At 45.7% G+C, this 26,059-nt stretch overlaps 1 protein-coding gene across 5 annotated transcripts in view; it reads left to right on the top strand.

Annotated features, from left to right (window-relative positions):
• The window catches only part of MYO18B (myosin XVIIIB), a 300,037-nt gene extending 278,006 nt beyond the window's left edge, over positions 1–22,031 (top strand). For 2 of the 5 annotated variants that reach the window (XM_033233055.1, XM_033233056.1), the window contains exons 42-43: positions 17,515–18,754; positions 21,832–22,031. In XM_033233055.1, the coding sequence (XP_033088946.1) occupies positions 17,515–18,742 (1,228 nt within the window). In that variant the 3' untranslated portion in view covers positions 18,743–18,754; positions 21,832–22,031. Of the gene's footprint in view, positions 1–17,514; positions 18,755–21,831 lie in introns of those variants that run through there. The other 3 variants (XM_033233057.1, XM_033233058.1, XM_033233059.1) reach the window with 2 other exon arrangements.
• Positions 22,032–26,059: the final 4,028 nt, after the last annotated feature.

The raw sequence follows: 26,059 nt of genomic DNA on the forward strand, positions 1-26,059 counted from the left end.
AACTCTATCTGCTTGACCTTGACAAGATTTCTGTTCCTTGGTGCTCCTCAAACGTCTCTTCCCTGTTCTTTGCCTGGACTTTATCTCCAAATGCCAGGGTTCACAGGTTACTGCCTTCACCTGGCTGTTTCTCTCTCCACCCGATAGCAGGCAATTTTCCTTCTGTGATTTTGGCTCTGCAGCTGCCAGCAGGTGACCCCCAAATACAGACGAACAGCCTTTATATTCTCCCAAGTTTTAAATGTATGTATCTTATCTTATTGTCTACATGGATCACCAACCAGGTATCTCCCTGATGTTTTAACTCAGCATGTCCAAGAGGAAACTCATCCCGCCCCACCAGCCCTGTGTTATCAGGATCATTGAGTGGTTCTGTCATTCATAAAGCACCCCATGCTGGAGCCCTTATTATCTTACGTTATCATTCCCCTCTCTCATCCCCATATTCAACGAATCCCTAAGTCTTGTATTCTACCCCCCACCCAAACAAGTACTCTTTCTGCTTCTCTCCATCCGCCACTGCCAACACCTTTAAGTCAAGCTACCATAATTTTGCTCCTAGACTCTGGCAAAGACCTTTCAAAACCACCCTCCTTTAGTCCATCCTCTATACTTTAGCCGGTATGATTCCTCTAAAAGGAAAATCTGGTTTCAGTGGCTCCTCATTGCCTACAGTAGGGGTCAGCAGACTCCTGTCCACAGGCCAAATCTGGCCCTTGCCCTGTTTTGGTAAATAAAGTTTTATTGGATCACAGCCATGCTTATGGTTTTTTTGAAAAAACATATTGACCATGGCTGTGTTTTCACTGCAGTGGCAGAATTGATTAGTTGCGACAGAGACCATATAATCCACAAAGCCAAAAATATTTGCCATCTGGCCCTTTACAGAAGATCTTTGCTGACCTCTGCCTTACAAGGTAGGAGTCAAATGCCTTAGCCTGGCTTACGTGGCCCTTCATGATATAGGTCTTGCCTACTTTGCTGGTCTTATTTCCCTCCTTTTCGTCACAATTTGTACCCCAAATGGTTTGTAGCTCTTCTGCATATACTATGCTAGTTTGTAACTCTAGTCCTTTGTCTGTGATATTCCCTCCGGCGGGAATACCCTTCCCATGTTTCTTGTCTCCTCTTAATCATCCTTCAAGACTCAGCTCATGCGTTGCCTGCCACAAGAGCCTCCCCGATCTCCTGGTGGGTCAGGTGCCCCTCTACTGTTATCTCACAGAACTCAAATCTCCCTCTCCCATAGCATCATCCATATTATGTAGATATAATCTTGGCAAGGTGTCTGCCCCCTTCATTAGGCTGTGAGCTTCTTAAGGACATAACCCTTGTCTTTGTCGTTCTTGGACCTCAGCACCTAGTACAGTGCCTGTCACATAGTAGGTACTCAATAAAAGCTCATTGAACAGATAAGTGCCCAGTGGATTGATGTCAGATGGCTTCTCATCAGGGCAATGAAACAGACAATGTCAAGAACCCCTGATAGATTTGCCAAACACATTAACTGTCTCCTATCGCAGAACAAGTTATTGGAAACATGAAGCAGAATTGATGAATTATAATGAGAATAGAAGGTCTGGGGTTCAGGCCCTCGGAGTGCAGGTGGAAGGCAGAAGCATGTGGTGGGTGGTGGGCTCAGAGAGTTCAACAGGGCCTGACCAGTGGGCCTGAAAAACACACTCCAAGAAAGTAAAGGGTAGATCTGTTTTCTAATACAACCTCTGCTTTACTAGTTCCTGACTCTGAGCAAGTTACAGTCTCCGAGTTTCAGCCCCTCCACCATTAAATAGGCTTTAATAATGTTCCCTTTGCAGAGCTGAAGAATTAACAACTGAAGCAAATTAGCACTCTAGAGTACCTAGTGGAAGGCCTGCCACCAAGTTGGTGTTTAATAAGCAGAAACTCCCTTCCATCCTCTGTCCTTCATCCCAGAACAGGCCAGGTGACGCTGCTGTGTGGAGGCATGGATGCTGACAGGCAGGACTAGGGAAAACTATGACTGAGTGCTCCACATGCCAGAGATTGCAGAAGTGGGCTAAACTCACAGCAGAAAACCCTGAGCACAACAGAAAACCTCTTGGCAATGAAAGTGGAGTTCCGGTGAGCTCAGTTTTAAGTATGTTACATTTCGTGTGTTTAGGGACATCCAAAGAGAATTGTCCAGAAGCTTTTTAAACTCTGACCTGGAGCCCTAAGAAGGTACCGAGAAACCTCTGCATAATGTTAGGATTCTTATGAGTGTAGGTGACGTAAAACACATCAACCTGGCTAGAGTAAGAAGGAACATTGATTGTTTCCTGTAGCTGGGAAACCAAAAAGGAAAATCTAGCTTCAGGCATTGCTAGATCCAGGAATTCAAAAATGAACATGGGGATTTCGTTCCTCATCAGCCTCTCTGCTCTGCTGTCTTCTATGTTGGTTTCTTTCTGGGGCAACAAGATGGCGGCCAACAGCTCCAAATTCATGCCTGCACCATTCTGAGTCCAGTAGTAAAGAGAGCTTCTCTCTTCTTCACAGTTTCACAAAAAATGCAAGCCTGAGTGAGCCTGAACCAGTCATAATGGACAAGGGGACTGAAGGAGCCTCTTACCTTTGACCTAAGTCAGTCTTTCACCCGGCCCTTGGAAATTCCCGCCAAACCATGAGAACGTTAAGGGAGGAGGGGTTCCCCAAAGAACAATGAAGGGCCTTACCTGAAGCAGGAGAATGAAACTTGGTAGATGAAAACTATAAGCATAGAAAGTGTTTTCCACCAATGGGGAGGCTGAACTACAGGAACGGGCAAGACTATGAAGACAAAGAACGGTAGGGAGGAAGGAAATGTATTCGAGTGTTTGGGGTCCCCATTCAGTAACCTTGGGAAATCCAACTAAAATGGTGTATCCTGATCAGAGACTTTATTTATCCCTAAATTTCAATGGCCAATCCATCACCACATAATGAGTAATGCTGTGCTTTGAATTTATTACCAACCCCGGCTTTCTACTGTTGCTATTGGACTTGTACCATATTGCAATGTGAGCATGGAGATTATTGTATAAATTATTCTCACATAATCATCGTGATTTTAATTACTGTGTAATCTTTGCTAATTACTGTTGTATGTATCATTTGCTTTGGTGACGATTTAACACAACTGCTTTTCGTTTGGCTAAAAGATGGCATTACAACTTTTCCTTTTGCAGGGGAAAATTTGCTTTCTGTAAACATTTGCAGCCCCAAACTTTTGGCTTGCAGTTCTTCATTTAAAAAGAAAGATGCAGACCCTACCACCACCCCTGTTTGTTTTTATTTGGGATAAGACTGGTTTGAATAAGTAAAAAGGTCTAAATTACACTATATTGTCTTTAAAAAAAAAAAGTTGTGTTACTTTCAAAGAAGGGCAATTACTCTACTACAGACAGGAAGCCAAAGATGGGTCATGTGAGGGCTGCTTAAATGAGTAGATAAGACTCGTTTGTAATTAGTTCATTAATTATAGATATGTGAATAAATGGTACTTAGCTTTAAAAACAGCTTATCCCCAAAGTGGGTTAAGCATCTGATGCTAATCTTATTTCAATAATACATTTATTTACTGGTCTCTGCATTCTTAGAACTGGAGCTCAGGATAATTTTAATCCATCCTGGAAACACTTAATGAATGGGCCTCTCATGAATATGGTTTTATGTCTTACTAGGACATAAGGAGTATTTTCAGTTTTATTAGTATTAGGAAGATTAGTGGAAAAGATGTTGAAACTGAATGCACAGAAATATTCAATGCAAACATATTAACCATGGACCAAAGGCCTGAGCAAGTGAAACCAGGTGAAGTGTGAATGTAGGCACCGGATTTATCCGTAGGACCCAAATCCTAGACAAGTATTTATAGGAAGGAAGCCTGTTTCCTGTCTGGAACTCCAGGTCTTGGATGGTAGGTCTGTGGACCTTTTAGAAAATTTGAGACTCACCTAAGCTGCAAGTTTGTAGAAAACTATTTGGATACATCATTGATGGTTCAGAACACTCTTTTAAAATCTGTGATTCTCTGATTAAGCTAAGGTTTTGTTACACAAATTTACCATTGAAATATGTATACAGAAAAGTGGGTCTTGAGGAAATTTTCAAAAAATTGGTCATGCCTAGTTCATTTGTAATTACTAACAAAATCCAGACTGGACATTACAGTGCCCCTACAACTTCCTTGTGCCCATTCAAGCCATCACCTCCTCCTTCCTCAAAGATACCCACCATCCTGACTTCTAACACTGTATATTAGATATGCCCCTTTTTGAACTGTGTAAATGGAAGCATCCAATATGTCCTCTTTTGTGTCTGGCCTCTTTCTTTCAATATTATGTTTTCAAGATGCCTCCACACTGTTGCATGTAGCAGTAATTCATTTATTTTCATTGCTCTATAGTCTGTAACAGTGGTTCTCAACTGGAGGCACTTCTGCACCACTACCCACCTCAACAGGGGACAACTGGCAATGTCTGGAGACATTTTTGACTGTCTCATGCTACTGGCATCTAATGGGTAGAGTTCAGTGATGTTGCCAAATATCTTACAATGCACAGGACAGGCCACATAGAATTATCGGGTCCAAAATGGCAATTATACCACCACTGAGAAACCGTAGTCAATAATATGCCATGTGTGAACATAGAGTAATAATTAATTCTATTATTAATAGACAATTAAGTTGTTTATGGTTTCCCATGATTATGAGTAGTATTACTGTGAACAATCTTATACACATCTTTTGTTGCATGAATATACAGATTTCTGTTGGGCGTATACTCAGCAGTAGAATTGCTAGGTGTTTTTTCAGCTTTGGTAAATACTGTCAAAACAGTTATTCCAATTTATGTAACCATCACCAGTGAATGAATATTCTGGTTGCTCTAAATCCTTGCCAACGCCTGGTTTTGTTACTTAAAAAATTAGCTATTCTAATAGGTATTAGTAGTTTCAAGTTTTGGTCTTCACTCACATATCCCTGGTAAATAAACCTTTTTATATGCTTATATCTTCATTCAAATATCCTCTTTAATGAAGTGTCTGAGAAAGTCTTTTGTCCATTATTTTTATTCTTGTTTGGTTATCCATCTCTTTTGTATTGATCTGTAGTTCTTTATGTATTCTAAATGCATGCCCTTTATAAGGTATGTGGGTTTTCTTCCACTCAGTCACTTGCCTTTTTCACTCTCTTAATGGTTTATTTTTATAAGCAAAGTTCTTAATTTTAATGTAACCCAGTTTATAATGTTTTCCTTTATGGTTGGTACTCTTTATATATTGTTGAAAAATTATTTGCCTACTTTGAAATCATGCAATATTTTCTTAGTTTTTGTAGACATTGTATTGATTTACCTTTTATATCTCGATATACAATGCATCATGAATTGATACTTATTTGTGGTGTGAGGTAGGGCTCACTCTTTTCCATATAGATATCCAGTTGGTCTAGCACATATGTTTTAGAGAAATGATATTGTCCACATTACACAACAGTATGAATTTGTCATAAATCAAGTGAATTTATGTACATACGTCTGTCTCCAGACCCTATTCTAGTTCACTTTTCTATGTGTCCATCCTTGAACCAATATAGCATCTGGAAGTATAAGTTCTCCATCTTAATTCTTCTTTCAGGTCAGCAAATGACTCTCAGGGAAATGCCACATCATACTGTGTTCACCTTCAGTGTATTTCCCTCTTTCCAGGATTTGGCCTTTTGAGTCCTGACTGCTTTGATGGCTTTCCACTGTCCTTAAATTTGAATTCTACTTTTCTGGCTTTCCAGGTAGCTCTGATGCAAGCTACTATATCTGGAAGCTGAGAGCTGAGCTAGGCTTTTATTCTTTTATGTAAATAAACATTTTTTTTTCTAATGTACGCTTCTACCAACAGTGTATAAGCATTCCTTTTTCTCTGCAACCTTGCCAGCACCTGCCATTTTTTTGAATTTTTAATAATAGCCATTCTAACTGGTGTGAGTTGGTGTCTCATTGTGGTTTTGCTTTGCATTTCTAATAATCAGTGATGTTGAGCTTCTTTACATATGCTTGTTGGTCACATGTATCCCTTCTTTTTAAAAGTGTCTGTTCATGTCCTTTGCTCACTTTTTAATTTTTTTTTTCTTGTACATTTGTTTAAGTTCCTTATGGATGCTGGATATTAGACCTTTGTCACATGCATAGTTTACAAATATTTTCTCCCATTCTGTAGGTTGTCTGTTCACCTTATTGATAGTCTCTTTTGCTGTACAGAAGCTCTTCAGTTTAATTTGATCCCACTTGTCAATTTTTGCTTTGGTTGCAATTGCCTTTGTCATCTTCATCATGAAATCTTTGCCCATTCCTATGTCCAGAATGGTATTGCCCAGGTTGTCTTCCAGAGTTTTTATAGTTTTGGCTTTTACATTTAAGTATTTAATCCATCTTGACCACTGTGGAAAACAGCATGATGAGTCCTTAGACACCAAGAGCAGAAATACCATTTGACCCAGCAGTCCCATTACTGGGTATACATCCAAAGGAATATAAATTGTTTTACCATAAAGACACATGCATATGTATGCTCATCACAGCACCATTCACAATAGCAAAGACATGGAATAAACTTAAATGCCCATCAGTGGTAGACTGGATAAAGAAAATGTGGTACATATATGCTATGGAATACTATGCAGCCATAAAAAAGAATGAGATCATGTCCTTTGCAGGGACATGAATGGAGCTGGAGGTCATTATCTTTAGCAAACTAATACAGGAACAGAAAACCAAATACCACATGATCTCACTTATAAGTGGGAGCTAAATTATGAAAGCACATGGACACATAGAGGGGAACAACACACACTGGGGCCTATCAGAGGGTGGAGGGTGGGAAGAGGAAGAGAATCAGAAAAAAATAGCTAGTCGGTACTAGACTTAATTCCTAGGTGACAAAATAATCTGTACAACAAACCCCTGTGACACAAGTTTACCTACAGAACAAACCTGCACATGTACCCCTGAACTTAAAAGTTTTTTTTTTTCTTACTTTCTATGCCTAGGGAAACATGAAGTTTCACTCATATTTTCTTCCAGTCCTAACTTAGTGAATCTACCACCCCCTCCAGAATGTAAGTTCCCTGAAGACAAGCACTGTTCATCTCTGTGTTGACAGCATCTGTCATTATGACACTCAATAAATGATTCAGGATGGAAGCAAGGAAATATTAATGGACGCATAATTTCCATTCACTTAAAGCTGCATCTTCATGGGGAACTGGGTGCTTTTATGAATTAGTCTGAGATTTTCTATGACTATTGCCATTTCACCATACTCTGGTGAGGCAACGTCTCTGCATGGAAGTGAAGGGATGCATTAAATTCGCTTAAATATGTTGAATCCAAATTGAATCTACAAGCCAAGTAGATTTTAATTACTCTGCAAATCTAGAATTACGTTCTTCAAAACATTGTGAAAATTGTAGCAGAAGGTAAAAGACTCGAGTTGTAGAGCCAGTACTTGCACCATCTCATCAGAGTGTGACTTGGGAAGTTCTATTCCCTTCTCTGTTTTTCTAGGTGTAGAATGAGGGGTTCAAACCAGATGAGGCCGCAGCTCCCTCTCGATTTGTTATTCTAGAAATTGATCACATCCTGTAGAAATGAAACAAGGCTCTTGGCTTAGTGTTAGAAATATGGAGAACTCACTTTAGATTGTGTACTGGAAGTGGGTTTTCAATCTTGTTTTGCAGCCAGGAGAAGTGGATGTGACTGACTGGTGAGTGGGAATACTGGGTTCTGCATTATTCAGCCCTTTGCACATTCTTTTCACAGTTCCACAATCCCCCATCTTTGTACTACTCCATTCCTTCATTCTTTCCATTCTACAAGCTGTCTTTGAGGCATTCCTGATATTGGGGATTCATAGAAGAAAGACGTGGTCTCCTCCAGAAACTAACAGTCTTGCTGGGAGATACAAATAAGTAAATAGATAACAACAGTACAGAGGGGGACACAGGAGGCTGTGGGAGCCAGGAGAGGCCCCAACCCAGGCCAGAGGGCGGAAAGACTTCCTGGGGAAAGCTGCAGTTGGGCTGAATATTAAAGGGTGAGTGAAAATGTTTGTCTGGTTTTTCTTGAAATATAGAATTATGGTTTATCAGAATCACCTGCAGAGTGTCAGTTCCTTCCTCTCTGACTCCCTCCTAATTCTTTCTTATTAGGCTAATTTCCTTCCCCCTTCCCTCCCCTCCCTCCCTCCCTCCCTCACTGCCTCCCTCCCTCCTCCCTCCCTCCCTCCCTCCCTCCCTCCCTCCCTTCCTTCCTTCCTTCCTTCCTTCCCTTCCTCCCTCCTTCCTTCCCTCCCTCCGTCCCTCCTTTCCTCCTTCCTCCTTCCCTCCCCTCCTCTCCCTGCCTTCCCTCCCCTCCTCTCCCTGCCTTCCCTCCCCTCCTCTCCTCCCTCTTCTCCCTTCTCCTTTCCCTTCCTTTCCCTTATGAAAACAAGTTGACAACATCACAACAGCTCTCCTTAAATAATTCACATCTTTCTTCGAAGAAGGACATTTTCTAACGTATCACTATCACACTTAGGAAAATTAACAAATCCATAACATTACCCATATTTATATTACCCAATTATCCTCCCATATACCCTTTTTGCCTGTTCAATTTTTCGTATCGTTAACGTCTTGCATTACTCTTCAGTCTCTTTTAAATGAGAATGATCCCCTTATCACTACCCAGCTCCAGTTTAACTGTTTGTTTATTTATTTATTTATTTATTTTTTTTGCGGAGGGTAGAGTTCCAAGGGTGACTTGAATGGGCAACTCTATGCAAAAATCACTGACCTTAGTCCCTGGTACCCAGTAAGAATGTGTGGGTGAAGTCAAGCCAAATTCTGCTGAGCCACAGAAGGCATGGAGGCAGGTGTCCACTCAGGGCAGCTCGATGGATTGGTTTGTAAAATTGTCAAAGACTCGGCACTGACCTTAAGCATCAGAGAGAACAGCAAGCAAGCCTTGAGAGCGAGCTTGTCTCATAAAAACTGCCATATTGTAAGGAATGTAGGATATTCACCGTGTCTGTTTCCTGACTCTTCCCCATGCCAGGAGTGGCCAGGCATGGGGACAGATTGCTGCTAATGTCACCTCCCCCTCACTTCCCTGCTTCCTTGGCATCCTCCTTGCTTTGAACTTCCCTCTCAGCTAGGGGTGAGGGAGCTTCCTTTGAACCCCCAGCATCCTCCTTGCTTTGAACTTCCCTCTCAGCTGGGGTGAGGGAGCTTCCTAAGCCTCATTTTCCTTGGTCTGTGAAATTTAGATACCAGCCCTTGCTTGTCAAGGGTTTTGCAGATTGAATAAGCTAAGAATCGATAGGAGGAATCTTCTGCTCTTGCTTGAAGTGTCTTTCTCGAGCCATCGTCAACACTGAAATCCTACCCTTCTTCCAAAGCCTGACTCAACCCACCTCCTCAAGAAAGGCTGTGCATGGCCGGGCGTGGTTGCCCATAATCCCAGCACTTTGGGCGGCTGAGCTGGGCGGATCACTTGGGGTCAGGAGTTGGAGACCAGCCTGGCCAACATGGCGAAACCCCGTCTCTACTAAAAATACAAAAATTCGCTGGCTGTGGTGGTGGTGGGCGCCTGTAATCCCAGCTACTTGGGAGGCTGAGGCAGGAGAATTGCTTGAACTTGGGAGGTGGAGGTTGCAGTGAGCCGAGATCAAGCCATTGCACTCCAGCCTGGGCGACAAGAATGAAACTCCATCTCAAAACAAAGAAAGGAAGGCTGCGCACCCAGGCACCAGTACTGACTGCTCTCTCCTTTGCCAACCTCTTGGTGCATTTATAGTCTGTGCTTCACAGTTTCTCTGGAATTTCTTGCATTGCTGACCCTTCTGCCTGTTTTTTTCCATACTCAACACCTACACTGCTCTCCCCAGGACGGGAGGGCAGCCCGTCTTCTGCTGCTGTGTGCTCAGAACATTATAGGTAGACAGACAGACCAGGGTGGGAGTCCCAGCTCTGCTCCTTCTCAACAAGCCTATTTGCCTCTCTTCGCCTCAGCTTCCTCATTTATAAAATGGGACGATAAAGGGCAGTAGAGTAAAGCAGTTGGGAGCCATGGGCCTGGGGTAGGACTCCTTGGTTTAAATCCATGTTCTCCCACTTATGACATGACAAATTACTGATTCTTTCTGAGCCTCAGTTCTGACAGGGGAAGATTGCAATATCTGCTTTAGAGGACTGTTGTGAGCATAAACTCGAGTAATGTCTATAAAGCCTAAAGGCATAATACATGACAACTCTAATGATGTGGTATTTACCTGTGTACCACAGTGGCTTAATAAGTGCCTCCCATTCCCTGCATAGTGCATAGTCCTGGGTGCCATGTCAACTTTTATTATGGACTCTCTGTTGTTGTTTTGGACTCAGTTACCAAATCTTCAGGCCATCTTCAAAGAGCATCTGGTTTCCCATCTCAGGCCTCACCAGTATTAAAGAACATCAATATGTTTTTAATTTCCTCTTTAATTTCAGGGAATGGATGAAGAATGGGGGCTGACAGCGTGCTTTGGGGAATGATTCACGGTGTCATTAAATCTGTATTGAGTTTCCTGTAGCTACAATTGGCCCATGCTCTGACCACACTCAGACCTGGGAATTATGTTTTGTTTGTTTGCTTGTTTTGCTGTGTGATTAAATCTAATGACAGTAAATCCAGCATCTCCTTGACTTGGACTTTCTTGGTTCATTACATTGCAGTGGATTTTGAAAAATATGTACGTGTAGATGTAAATTCAACTGGTTGAGGTTTCCCGTCAGCCTTCTGCCCGGGGGTATGTGATGCAGTGGAAGGAGAAGAATGGGATTCAGATCTGGCTCACCAGCGTTCACATGCAGGCCCTGCCACTTAGCAGTATGGCCTTGAGCAAATGGTTTCTCGCCAGTGAGCCTCAGTTTCCTCATTTGCAAGGTGGGGTGATACCTCTGATGTTGATGGGGTGATGCTTCTTAGCTTGATGAGATAATGCCTATGATACATGCAGATATAGGTGCCTTCTTCTTTGTTCTTCGCCAGTTTTCATGGAGCATCTCATTCTGTGGTCGGCACTAGAGATAAAACGATGGGACCCCATTCATAAGATAATCCGAAAGGGGAAGGGGTATGGTCCAAGCAGGAGACAGGGTCTCAGACACTAGCTCGTTCTGAGGCTGAACCAACCACTTCAGTCTCCACTTCCCTTCTCCGTGCGGTTCACAGTAGGCTTATACATGGGAATTGTTTACTCTTGAACATCTGCCCTCAATCTGTGGTCTTCTCTAGCACTGATGAAAGCGGTCATTAAAGAAAAGCAATCAGACAAGTGTTAAGATTTTAAAATGTATGTTAAACCGTTATGTCAAAGGATTAACTTTGAGATAAATAAGTAATGCATGAAAGTTGAACTGTAGTGTCTTTTGCCTCAATGGCAGTACTGGGAGTAATGGGAGTAGAAATGGCTTCCACTCTTAAATACTGAATATGCATATGACACGCATCGTCTCTCATTTCTAACAAGACCCTGGGTCCTAGGGCAGTGTCATTCCCACTCTTACACCTGTACAAGTTCAGGCTTCAAACGATACCTGGGGCCTGGGCGCCATGGTTCATGCCTGTAATCCCCACACTTTGGGAGCCTGAGGTGGGTGGATCACTTGAGGTCAGGAGTTCGAGACCATCCTGACCAACATGGTGAAACGCTGTCGCTACTAAAAATACAAAAATTTGCCTGGTGTGGTGGTGTGCACCTGTAATCCCAGCTACTTGGGAGGCTGAGGCAGGAGAATCACCTGAACCCTGGAGGCAGAGTTTGCAGTGAGCCACGATTGTGCCACTGCACTTCAGCCTGGGCAACAGAGCAAGACTCCATCACAAACCAAACAAAACAACAAAAACAAACAAACAAAAAACAAACCTGACTTGGAATAGACAGAGCCGGGATTTCAACTCAGGTCTCTCTGCGTCTGAAGCTTTTTTTTTTCTTCCTGCCTTGTAGATTAGAAAGAGTGGAAATTTCAGTATTCCTGAGTTTTCATATCCTAGTTTACCTAATAAACTTCTATAACTTGAAGCAACCCGTACTTACAGCATTTTCATATAAATACCCTTATTCATCAATTCATTTAATCAGTCCAATATTTATTGGAACCTACTATGTGGCAAGCACTAGAGCATGATTCATAACTTGAACATTTTATTGAGCACCTACTATGTGCCTGAGGACTGGCAATTCACTCATGCATCCAACACATGTTTATGGAGCACCTACAATGTGTTAGGGCCCTGGTGCTTCCCTCACTTATTCAACACAAATTCATTGAGCACCTACTGTGTGCTAAGACATTGTTCTATAGACACTGGTAGCAGCGAACACAATGCATAAAAATCCTGCCCTCATGGAGTTCTGATCTCCACAGCATTGCAAGGCCAATCTGGTTTCCCTCATTTTTCAGCTAAGGAAGCTGAGGGTTAGAGAAGTTAGGCAGTGGTCACCAGGTCATGTGGCTAGTGAGTGGTAAAACCAGACTTGGTTGCCAGCTGTGTGTGCTTGCAGAGGTTACTCAGCCTCTCTGTGCCTGGAGATCATAATCCCTATCTCTCAGGGTTGCTATGAGGGCAGGAACCATCCGTTTGCTCTCTCCTATATTCCTGGTATCCAGCACAGCACCTGGTGCAAGTAGGTATCTAGTTAGGGGTAGCTGTTGTGACCAATGACTATTTCATCCACTAAGTTATAGAACCAGCCCAGCATCTTTGTGGCTGGATGCTCAAGGACTATCCTCTGGCTCTTTCCCTTTTGGACAGACTGTAGGGCAGGCAGCAGAAGTCTGCAAGGCTTTTCTGGAGTCTCTTCTTGAAGAGTAACAGTACCCCTGCCTATCCTGTCTCTCAGTAACTCTGAGAGCCTTCTATACATCATCCCTCTCCCTGGCCCAGGCTCCGGGAAGCAGACACGGTAACATCTTGATTATCTGACATCCCTCCATCATGATGATGATGGGGAGTTCCATCTGAGCCACAGTGAGCTGGTCCTGTGAAGACAGCTACAAAGAAAAAAATGACTCTTACTGGTCCCCAGATGAAGTCAGATAGGATGTGTTTGAAGTGTCCAGCGCTAGGACAGGAGCGGTGATGATCATCCAGCCTTACTCAGCAGAACTTGGGATCCTTATCCCAAAGCCTACAAAAGGACATCTGAATGCAGGTTAAATTCTTTTTTTTTTTTGAGACGGAGTCTCGCTCTGTCGCCCGGGCTGGAGTGGAGTGGCCGGATCTCAGCTCACTGCAAGCTCCGCCTCCCGGGTTTACCGCCATTCTCCTGCCTCAGCCTCCGGAGTAGCTGGGACTACAGGCGCCCGCCACCTCGCCCGGCTAGTTTTTGTATTTTTAGTAGAGACGGGGTTTCACCATGTTAGCCAGGATGGTCTCGATCTCCTGACCTCGTGATCCGCCCGCCTCAGCCTCCCAAAGTGCTGGGATTACAGGCTTGAGCCACCGCGCCCGGCCTCAGGTTAAATTCTTCAGTCTCTATACAGAAAGGAGTGGATGCAAGGAACTTTATACCTTGAGAGGTGGTGCAGACAGGAAATGGAAAAAGCACTTGCAAAGATGTAGGTGGATTTCTGCATGGGAAAGCCAGGAAGAAGCACTTGGCCGTGGGCAGTTTCTTTCTTTCTTTCCTTCTTGCCCTCTCTTCCCCCTCTGTCCTCACTTGACCCCCACTTCTTCTCCTCTCCAGCCCCCACCACCAGGAGTCTACACTGCATAGCTTGTATTCCTGTTTTAAGCTCACCAGCTGAGGTTTCAAAGGCACCAGACCATTCCAGAAAGGTGGGACTCAGCTCACTCCAATCTCAAGACATCAGACCCCGTGACAGCCAAGCTGGGCCTGAGTGGCTGTGCTGGAACATCTTGGCTTCCATGCCTCGTAGAAGGCATTGCCCCTCAAGGGCCCCAGGGAAGGCGAGTGAATCTTCCCCTGTGCCAGCATAGCTGGGAACCTTCCTGGCTTGGGCCTAGCAAAACCTATGGCCTCTGTACCTGATCACCAGCACTCAGACTGTGACCTCCAGATCCCCATTTCTGGGCAGCCGGTTACTTCACCATGGACCCCAGCCTATCTTGCCTTTTGTCAAAGCCGAAGATGGCAGATCCTTAGTTGCCAGCCAGAAAGGCCTCTGCAATGTTGTTTCTCTCCTTCTTGTCTTTGCCTAAGTCTCCTTCCTTCTTCTCCATCACCACCGCCCGTCTGGGTCTCCATCTCATTTCAACTTCTTTCCTGTTTAAACTGCCTCCTCTTCTTTCATGCTCTGACCCTGCTTCTCTTCTTCCTACATTTCTTTGCCCTCCCTTCACTTTTCTCATCCTGACTACCTCTTCTTTCTCATCTACCTTGATTGAATTTGACAGCATTTGCTGAACATCTACTACATGCTGGGCTCGGTGCCAACTCCAGAGGTGCAGAAATGAGTCAGCAAGACACTGTCAGTTCAGACTTGTGGTCTGTGATTCTCCTTCCACCTACTTTTATGCCTTTCTTTCCCCCCTATGTTTTTGGCTGCCCCTCTTCCCTCCTCCTCCTCCTCTTCCTCCTCTTGGGACTTCTTCACCCTCCATTTTCATGCCCTGCCCTGGCATCTGCAGCCAGCAGTGGCAGTGGAAGCTAGGGTGAGCAGGATGGCAGAGTCCCGGGAGATGCGGTGACAGGAGCCCTCAATGTTGCCCTCCTCACGTGGCAGGCAATGGATGAGACGGAGCATCCAAGACACTCATTCATCACACCCGCCTCCTTTCAGGGCCAGGACAGGATGGAAATGACTTTTGTCAGTTCTGCGGCAGCCCACTGCCCCTGGCAGCTCCAAGCTGTTTATTAATAAAAAGTAGAGAATAAAAAAAAAATACAGGCGTGTGAATGCCATCCTGCCATGTATTCGGGGAGTGATTCCAAAGCAATGAAGTTGACAAATGCGCCTTCAGGGAATCACAAAGGAGCCCTCTATGTCCTCTTCCAGCCCGTGTCCAGCTGTGATGGGAACAGGCAAGAAATAGGAAAGGAGGGCGCTGCTCTGGGCAAACGTGTGGCCTTTGTTTTAGCACATGGGAACCAACCTTTCTTCTTATGGTGAGCTGAAGGTCACCTGCCCATTCATTCGCCTGTGCATCCCTCTTTGAACTTCAATTGAGGCTTTTATTGAGTCCAGTGTGGGGTTGGGTTCTGGAGATCCAGAAGTTAAATAGTAGTAATAATGATTGCCTTTAGTTATTAATGATTAATAACCATTTATTATTGGTTATAAATTATTCATCATAACCACTAACCATTATTTGGGTGATCAGGTGCCAGAGACAGTATCAAGGGCATTTCTTTCACTGTCCCAGCTGCTCCATGAGGAAGGCACCATGACTAGGGTTCGGGGAGTGAAAGGAGTACTCCAGGTAGAACCGCTCATGCAAAACCCAGAAGCAGGGAGGGCTTGGCCTGTCCCAGGAGACCAGCATCCTGGAGCAGGGTGAGCAAGAGGGCAGGAATAACAAGCCTGATCACACAGGAGAAGGACTGAGGGTGAGGGTGATGGTCAGAGAGAGAGGAGGTAGCTCCTCCACATTGCCACCTTGACACCCAGATCTTACCATCACCAGACCACTACTGCAATCCTCTTCCACCCGTCTGACATGGGGAATAAGGAGAGGCAGATGATCACAGCCAGCTCTATGCCTTGTCCTCATGAAGCCCTTTAGCTGGGCCCATTGTTGCCATGGCGACCTCACACAGGCCCCCAGCCTGGGGAGCTCCTGCCAGACCTAGAGGAGATAGGTTTATGGGATCACTGAAGCTCTGTCCTCAGGGGCACTCAGGAAGGCAGGGTCTAGGTGCCTGTCTCAGTCTCTTCTGGCTGCTATAACAAAAACACCATAGACTGGGTGGCTTATAAACAACAGAAATGTATTTCTTATAGTTCTAGAGGCTGGGAAATCTAAGGTCAAGGTGCTGGCAGTTACATTTGTTGTCTGATTCATAGATGGCCATCTCACTCTGTCCTCACACAGTGGAAGGGGTGAGGGAGCCCTCTGGGGCCTCTTTTATAAGGGCACTAATCTCATTCACAAGGGCTCCACCCTGGTAACCTAATCACCTCCCAAAAGCCCCACCTCCTAATATCATCACATTGAGGATTAGGTGTCAACATACTAATTTTTGGGGGAGGCAAACATTGAGTCTATTTCAGCCCCCATCTATTTCCCTGAGAAAGACGCTGCTCTCCTGCCCCAACCATTCCCTCCCTGCCTTCCATGGCATCACCTCAAGGGACCTTGGCTTGGCTTCCTTCCCAGATTCAAAACCCCATTGGGTCATTGTGGTCAGTTCTTTTTCTCCTAAACTGTCCTGTGTGATCAGGAGTGGAAATGGTGTTATCCAGCTGGGTGAGCAAGAAGTCTTCGCCAAAGTCTTGTAGCAGAATCTCAGTCACGCTTTGTACATAGAGGTCCGAATCCTGCAGTCGTCCCGATTGTTACAGTTCCAGCAGCAGTGCACTCAGAGGCAGGGACCCCATGACTGGAAAGCCGCGTATGCGTTGCCCTCCACAGTGGCTTTATCTGCAATGCTAAAACTCTGACATTTGGCCACTTTTTTACTTTTAACAAAAGTAAATTGTGACTTTGCTGGTGGGAGGGAAGGGGGTCGTTTCTCTTAGAGAGAGGACAGATAGATTTTATTTATTAAAGGAAAGGTTGGTGGACTCCAGTCTCTCTCCTTTGAATGATGCCATTTATTTTACAGTCTCTAATTTGGTCCCACTGTGAGGCTTCTACTTTTCAGAGGCAAAGTGTTTCTGGCGCTGCTGCTGCAAACTCCCTCTGCATAAAAGCCACGTCTGGTGTAGTCCCAGAATAGAAACCGTCTGTCCTCTTGTGTACAGTCTTGGTTTTAAGTTGATTTCATGTGAGTCTTTCCCTTCTGGGGGAACAAGATTGTACCTACACCCTCACCCCATGAAACAATCAGGGATGTCATGGGGCACCCCGTGGAGAGACATATTTGGGTCTTGACTCTCAGAAGCCCCACTTAGTGGGACTGTCCTCTGGGCTTGGCCTCAAATAAACAAACAACCCACTGTATGTCCCCTTCCGGTCTCGAAGAAGCAAACTACTTATTTCACAGTAAGCTCTGGGATGGTAGGTCCTATCATGTCAGATACGATGCCTCATAAATCTAATTCATCCGTCCTAGCTGCAGTTTTAATCTACTCAAATGTACTTAGCTGGGTTTAATTATAGACAGAAATTGCATTCAGAAACCAACAAGAAATCATCTACATGGCTTGAATTTGCACATTAAATCATATGGTTCATTTGAGAGTGCGATAGGGATGGTATTTCCAAAGAAAAATAATATTAGTGCCTGTGCTTAGGGGCTCTCACACCGATTGCACAAATTGTATGAATTGCACAATTTCTACAGACTGCATTTTTCTTCTTGGCACAGGATAAATGAGGAGGCTGGGGACGCTGAGAGGACCCAATCAGCACTGAGCAGAGCCTGGTCCACAGATGTCCGCAGCAAGACCTCGGGAGACAAACCTGTTTCTCCTCACTTCGTCCGCCGGCAAAAGTACTGTCATTTTGGGGACGGCGAAGGGCTTGCCGTCCAGAGAAAGTCCGCAGAGAGATTAGAAGCTGCGTCCTCTCCCCTGGCTTCTCGGAGTACAAATACATCCCCTCTGTCGAGGGAAAAGCTGCCCAGTCCTTCAGCAGCCCTCTCGGAGTTCGTGGAAGGGCTCCGGAGGAAGAGAGCCCAGAGAGGCCAGGGGTCCACGCTGGGCCTGGAGGACTGGCCCACTCTCCCTATTTACCTGACGACTGGGGCTTCCACACTAAGGAGGGGCAGGGCTGGCAGTGACGAGGGAAACCTTTCATTGAGGGTTGGGGCAAAGTCACCCCTGGAAATCGAAGGGGCCGCTGGTGGTCTCTTGAGGTCCACCAGCCTCAAATGCATCTCTTCAGATGGTGTTGGGGGCACGACCCTACTCCCTGAGAAGGCGAAGACCCGATTCAGTTCCTGCGAGTCCCTCTTAGAATCCAGACCGAGCATGGGGAGAAAACTGAGCTCCCCGACCACACCCAGGGACATGCTGTTGTCACCCACACTGCGTCCTCGGAGGCGGTGTTTGGAGTCCTCTGTGGACGATGCGGGCTGTCCAGACCTTGGAAAGGAGCCGCTCGTTTTCCAGAACCGCCAGTTTGCCCACCTGATGGAGGAACCTCTAGGCAGTGACCCCTTCAGCTGGAAACTCCCAAGCCTCGACTACGAACGCAAGACCAAAGTGGACTTCGATGACTTCCTCCCAGCTATCCGGAAGCCCCAGATGCCTACATCCTTGGCCGGAGCAGCCAAAGATGGGCAAGACGGTTCACAGCGTTCAAGCGTCCACTTTGAGACGGAAGAGGCTGACCGTTCCTTTCTCTCGGGGATCAAGACCATTTTGAAAAAGAGCCCGGAGCCCAAGGAGGATCCTGCTCACCTGTCCGACTCGTCCTCATCCTCCAGCTCCATCGTGTCCTTCAAAAGTGCTGACAGCATCAAAAGTCGACCAGGAATCCAACGACTTGCGGGTGACGGTGGTGAGGGAACGTCCCCCGAGCACAGAGAGCCAGGGGCGGGGAGGAAAGACGATGATGTTACAAGCATAATGAAAAAATATCTCCAGAAGTAGGCACCAGTTCAGGTAAAAGCAACAGGCTGGGGCTGTTCTTGGGGAATGAGAGTTCACCTTGCAGCCTTGGGGAGAGCAGGTGCCCCTACTGTCCTTACTGCCACAACTGATTTCTTTAGAGATCAAGATTTTTAGAAGTTTTAGCTGAAGTCATGTGTTGCTGGATGCAAAGCTTTTCAGGAACCCTCTGCTGGGTACCTCTCTTTCCTTGTACTTTGAAATGCAGACACATCAGAACGTAAGAGGTTCCTGTGGGATGACGCTAAAGAAGGTGCCGGATGTGGCCGGGCGTGGTAGCTCACGCCTGTAATCCCAGCACTTTGGGAGGCCGAGGTGGGTAGATCACCTAAGGTCAGGAGTTCGAGACCAGACTGACCAACAGGGTGAGACCTTATCTCTACTAATAATACAAAAAAATTAGCTGGGTGTCTTGGCTGGTGCCTGTAATCCCAGCTACTCAGGAGGCTGAAGCAGGAGAATTGCTTGAACTGGTGAGGCGAAGGTTGCAGTGAGCTAAGGGTGCCACCACTGCACTCCAGCCTGGGCAGCAGGAGCAAAACTCTGTCTCAGGAAAAAAAAGAAGAAGAAGAAGGTGCCAGATGTTTAAAGTTTCCTCGCCCTACTATCATTTTCTTTTCTTAATGTCATTCCACCTGGGGTTGAAGGAGCTGCGATGGCATTCTGTCCACATAATGACGGGAGATCCGTGGTGGGATCGCAGACATGCAAAGGGCCAAGTTGGAAGAGACTTTTAGAATAGTGGAGTCCACTTGCATTACATATGGAGAGAAATAGGCCCTAGGTTGAGGGGGGAGGGAACAAGTACAAAAATCACAGAGCAACAATGCAGGAGAAGTAGCTACTCGCTGCCCTTCTCCCACTCCTAGCACTCATCCTGTCACTCATCTGGAGTCAAGGTAAGAAAAGGAATTCAGGCCGGGCGCAGTGGCTCACGCCTGTGATCCCAGCACTTTGGGAGGCTGAGGTGGGCAGATCACGAGATCAGGAGATTGAGACCATCCTGGCTAACACGGTGAAACCTCGTCTCCACTAAAAATACAAAAAATAGGGCATGGTGGCGGGCGCCTGTAGTCCCAGCTACTGGGGAGGCTGAGGCAGGAGAATGGCATGAACCTGGGAGGCGGAGCTTGCAGTGAGCCGAGATCTCGCCACTGCACTCAAGCCTGGGCGACAGAGCAAGACTCCCTCTCAAAAAAAAAAAAAAGAAGAGGAAGTCATTGCTAACCAAGGCTTACGTTTATTGAGTGGACACATCAGACAGTCATTTAGTACTCCTGATATCGCCAAGTGGTGGTGAATATTATTTATTCCCATTTATCAGGTTGACAGACTGAGGATCAGAAAGATTAAAGTCACTTGTACAGAATCACCAGGGCAGAATTGGGTTTCCAGCTCTAGAATCCCTACATTTATCTTTAAAAGTTTTCCATAGGGACACATTCCTGGCATCTTCATGAGTGAAATTAGAGCTGCCTGAGAGTCTATGAGCCTTCGTAAATCTCCCAGTCACTGAATCTCAGAACTCACTGCAGCTCAAGGCTCAGATGGTCAAGCGATTGCACATGGCTCTCAGGGTGCACCTGCTGCAACTCCCAGGCCTCCTTGACCCAGATGAGCCACACATCCTCTATTTCTTCGAGAGGCAGCCTCAGCCCATCAAAAAGCCATTGCCCCTTCCGCGGAGACAGGCTTGGACTATATCAGAGCAAACTAATTTGACTTAACGTGGCCTTCTCTCTGCTCTCAATTACCGAGTAAAGATCTGATATTCATTTACATTATTATGCTCTCGGGGACATAGAAAGCAGTTTCAAAGGCCAAGTAAAGGGCACACATCCATGAGGGGAAGAGTCCTTAGCAGAAGTCATCACAGAACATCTTGTCTCTGCCATTCCGTTTTAATCAAGTCCCCTTCCTACCCTGAGCAAGGTTCTTCTCCAAGGATGCTAGTTTTTCAGCTGTACAATGCAGCACCTCCAACAATGCAAATGCATGGTGGGCTTTGGGACCAAGCAAGACCCCCCAAGACTCAGTTCTGCTCTGTAACTAGCCGTTGGACCCTGGGCAGATGATACAGTCTCTCCAAGCCCCTGTGTCCCTCAGTTGGAAAATAGGGATAAGAATACCAACTACCTGGGCCGGGCGCGGTGGCTCAAGCCTGTAATCCCAGCACTTTGGGAGGCCGAGACGGGCGGATCACGAGGTCAGGAGATCGAGACCATCCTGGTGAACACGGTGAAACCCCGTCTCTACTAAAAAAAAATACAAAAAACTAGCCGGGCGAGGTGGCGGGCGCCTGTACTCCCAGCTACTCGGGAGGCTGAGGCAGGAGAATGGCGTAAACCCGGGAGGCAGAGTTTGCAGTGAGCTGAGATCCGGCCACTGCACTCCAGCCTGGGCGACAGAGTGAGACTCCATCTCAAAAAAAAAAAAAAAAAGAATACCAACTACCTAAAGTAACACTGTGGATTTCATGAGAATATGAGAGATTCCTAGAATAGAGCATGGCACCCCATGGATGCAGTAAATGCCAGGTTACTTTGGAATTTTTGGACCTTTGGGAAATCTATCCCAACTTTTTCCCCCGCTTGTTCTCCTTTTGCTGCCTACACTCTGCCATCCCTTTCTGTGGAGTTGCTACAGTAATGCAACCTGGGTATACAGAATTCCAGGCCCTCCACCCCATTCATTGTCTCCATCAAAATGTACCCATCTTCCTGGCCAGGCACAGTGGCTCATGCCTGTAATCCCAGTTCTTTGGGAGGCTGAGGCAGGAGGATCACTTGAGGCCAGGAGTTTGAGACCAACCTGGGTAACATAGTGAGACCCCACCTCTACAAGAAATAAAAAATAAAAAATTAACTGGGTGTGGTGACATGTACCTGTAATCCTAGCTACTCGGGAGGCTGGAGCAAAGATCACTTGAGCCCGGGAGTTGGAGGCTGCAGTGAGCTATGATTGCACCACTGCACACTAACCTGGGTGACAAAGTGAGACCCTGCCTCCAAAAAAAAACCCTTACCCATCCTTTGTCCCATTCATCAACTCTGACCTGTGTTTGCTTCCAGCCTCCTTGAAGCTGCCCTTGAAGACTTCCCGACTCTACAATAACTTGGAGATAGAGAGACTGGCCAGGCCTCCCCAGTGGCCAAAGCCAGCCAGCACGGCCACCCTCAAGAGACAAGACGGGCCCACAAAGGCAAATCCTGCGGGGATGCTGGACTCCCAGTGTGGTTGGCCTGAACAAAATAAAGTATTGACTCCTGGGCATCTGTGCCTTCTCTATGGCCTTGCTAGCGGGGGTTCCAGAGTGTTGATGGGGTGCAGATAGGGGTAGGGCTGTTCCAAAGAATAGAACCAACCCAAACTGTGTGTAGTTTGGGGTATATACTGCTATTTCTCTTCCTACATGTCTACATGCCATGACCTTCTTCCTCCTCTTCACCTGGCCAGTTTCAGCTCACTTCTTCCAGGAAGTCTTCCCTGATATATCAAACAGAAACAAATGCTCCCCCTCCATGCTCCCTTAATCCCCATGCTTGTCTATCATATTCCTTTGCCAGTTCATTTCTCTATCCTGTGTATTTATAAGTGTGTACAAGCATTCAAGAAACTGATGAATGATGAATGAATGAATGAGCCAAAGAACAAATAAATGAGCCCACACACCCTGAATGCATGTGACACACTGATATATATGCATCCTACAAATGTGCACCCACATCAACATTCAAGAACCTTGAATTTATTCTCTTTTTACCAAGGCGAAGCTAGCATATGTGTGCCCACATTTAGGTAGCAAATGCTGCCTTTATTTAAATTCCCACTAGCATAGACTCCATATCCTACCCCAAATTTGTCTCCATCCCTAGGACCCCTCTGGTGTAACCAATCATAGCTCCCACCCGTGGGAGGGAATTCCCATTTGGATCACTGCTGTGTTCGTTTGCAAGGGCTGCTGTGACAAAGTACCATAGCTGGAGGGTTGAAGTCCAAATTCAAGGTCAGTGGGGTAAATTCCTTCTGAGAGCTGTGAGGGCCTCTCTCCTTAGCTGGTAGATGGCCATCTTCCCCCTGTGTCTCCTCATTTCATCTTCTGTTCATGTCTGTATCCACATTTCCCCATTTTATATTGGATGGGGTCCGCCCTAATGACCTTATTTTAACTTGGTCACCCTCTAAAGACCCTACCTTTAAATTAAGTCACTTTATGAAGTACTGCGGGTTAGAACTTCCACATTTTTTTGAGTGGGGCTGGGGAAGTGGGCACAAAATTCGACCCATAATAACTGGTAAGGTCATCCCATAAAGAGGAGCTCTCATTGCTGATCATCCTCACTAGAGACTCTGGGTAGAAGTGGGGCAAGGGAGGAGGATGGGGCAGGAGGGAAATTCACTGGAGCCCCTCTCTGGAGACCTCACCGTCTCTGGAGACCTTCCTGCCTCTCTGATGGAGCACGTTGGTGAACAGTGGACCCTGTGGTCTCTGATGCAGACTCAGTCTCCCACTTGGTGAATCCACCATCCACATCTTGCCATTCATAGGAGGGCTCTGGGTCACTGGAGAGTGCTGGGATATATGGGGAAAGCAGCCAGGACCTCTGGCAAAGCCCCGGCAAAGAGGAGGCACCACCCAAAAGCTCCCCAATGCTTAGGTGTGGGGTGGGGATGCGAGAAGACCCAGGCTCTTGCATGAGGCTCTTCCCAAGGTTTCTGCAGTAAAATCCATCGAGTCATGGAGTCTCAGCCAAGCACTTCCCTCGCTAGGTCTCAGTTTTCTCATCTCAGTAATGGGAACAACAGTTACTGAACTCTCATAAAACCCTGGAAAGGGAAGGGAAAGTGTAGCATACTATATTAGTTTGCTAGAGCTGCTGTAACAAAATTCTACAGCCTGAGTGGCCTAAATAACAGAAATGTATTTCTTCATGGTTCTGGAAGCTGGAAGTCTGAAATCAAGGAGTCAGCAGGGGTGGTTTTTCCTAAGGCCTCTGTCCTTGGCTTGTTAATAGTCGCTTTCTTGCTGAGTCTTCACGTGGTCTTTCTTCTATGTGGCTGCACCTCTGGTGTCTCTGTGTCCAAATTTTCTCATAAGAACAGCAGTCATATTGAAACAGGGCCTAACCTTATGGCCTGATTTTAATGACTATGGTTTTTTGTTTTTTTTTTTTTTTTTTTTTTGAGCTTAGGTTTCACTCTTGTGGCCCAGGCTGGAGTGCAGTGGTGTGATCTCAGCTCACCACAACCTCCACCTCCCGGGTTCAAGCGATTCTCTTGCCTCAGCCTCCTGAGTAGCTGGGATTACAGACATGTGCCACCAGGCCCAGCGAATTTTGCATTTTTTAAGTAGAGACAGGGTTTCCCCATGTTGGTCAGGCTGGTCTTGAACTCCCGACCTCAGGTGATCCACCCACCTTGGCCTCCCAAAGTGCTGGGATTTTAATCACCCTTTTCAAGGTTCTGTCTCCAAACACTGTCACATGCTAAGGTATGGGGGGCTAGAACTTCAACACATGAGATTTAGGAGTTCACAATTCAGCCTGTAACACACACAATGCAAAAGGAAGTGGCGATTTAATTATTAATTATTAATCTATTAATAATTTATCATTTATTATTTGTACAAAATAATATACATATTGAATATTATTCATACAGAATAATTTATTATTCATACAGGATACGTATGTCCCAAGCTCCCAGCTTGGTCCGCAAACAGAGGTAATTCTGGAAGTCAGGAACAGAGTATCAATGCCGGGGGCAACGGATTCACATTGCCTTCCTGGCATTGATGTTTCCTGGGCATTTTAGAGCCTGGAACCTTTGAGTTTCCATGCGCTTCTCTTCATGTGCCAGTAATATTTATTCAGTTTGTATTTGCTGAGTACCTTCTAAGTGCCTGGCACTGTTCCCCATACCCAAGCTCTAGTGAGCAGGCAGAGTCACCCTGCCTTTCTTCAGGGAATATCTTAGCTGGGGAGACAGACAATAAGCAAGAAAATGAATATACTGTCAGGAGCAAGCTGTACTATGAAGAAAAATACAGATGAAATTATCTTGTGAGTTCTGTGTTAAAAATTTATAATACGTTTATTTTGTGAAGCACATTTTTATAAAAGAAATCAGTCATTGTTCTTCAATGATGTGTAAGTGATGCATCCGAAAAGGTTAATTTTAAGTAATAACAGCAAAGTCTTCCTCATTATGCAGCAGCAAACAGAAATCCTGAAGATGCTCATTAAAAGTCAATTTAACATGCTACAAGTTGACAACCATCCCCATGCCTCTCAAATCCCCCAACCCAACACAGCCTGGAGCAGAAGGTACTTACTCAACTTCATCCTCTTTCTTTTCTTTCTTTCTTTCTTTCTTTCTTTCTTTCTTTCTTTCTTTCTTTCTTTCTTTCTTTCTTTCTTTCTTTCTTTCTTCTCTCTCTCTCTCTCTCTTTCTCTCTTTCTTTCTTTCTTTCTCTCTTTCTCTCTTTCTCTCTTTCTTTCTTTTCTTCCTTCCTTCCTTCCCTTTCCTTTCCTTTCCTTTTCCCTCCCTCCCTTCCTTCCTTCCTGCCTTCTTTCCTGCCTTCCTTCCGTCCATCCTTTTATCTTTTTCTTTTTTTGGATGGAGTTTTGCTCTTGTCACCCAGGCTGGAGTGAAATGTGTGATCTTGGTTCACTGCAACCTCTGCTCCTGGGTTCAAGCAGTTCTCCTGCCTTAGCTTTCCTAGTAGCTGGGATTACAGGCGCCCACGACAATGCCTGGCTAATTTTTGTATTTTTAGTAGAGACGAGGTTTCACCATGTTGGCTAGGCTTTGAGCCTCTTTCCTACAAGATGACTCCAGAAATGCCACAGTGGGCCCTGATGTCACATAGGCAGTGTGCTCACCCCCAGCACCCAGGGTAGTAAGTGTCATCCACGTCTGTGTGACACTACCACTTCTGCTACCTGGGATATCAACACGGCCTGGCCCCTGGCCTGGGCGTTGCCTCTCATGCCTCAGGTCAGAGATTCTCTTTCTGTGTGACCTCACAGATGTCACTGCTTTCTGACCTCTCCTTTACTCATCTGTAAAATAGGTCTAAACTAGTACCAGCTTCCCGGCATCCTTGTAAGGAATCGAGAGCTCATGAATCACTTAGCCCGTTGACTGGCAGATAGCCTGCAGCAAATGGTGGCATCTTTGTTCTTTGGTCTCAGAAGAACTGCTCCCTGATGCCCAAGTCTGTGGCTCCAACCATATGACTATGCCCTGCTATGGCGTCCCTGCTGACGTAATCAAAATTATTTCAAAGGTGAGGAT

This window comes from Trachypithecus francoisi, unplaced genomic scaffold (genome assembly GCF_009764315.1).
Source record: "Trachypithecus francoisi isolate TF-2019V2 unplaced genomic scaffold, Tfra_2.0 Lachesis_group14, whole genome shotgun sequence".
Taxonomy (NCBI): domain Eukaryota; kingdom Metazoa; phylum Chordata; class Mammalia; order Primates; family Cercopithecidae; genus Trachypithecus; species Trachypithecus francoisi.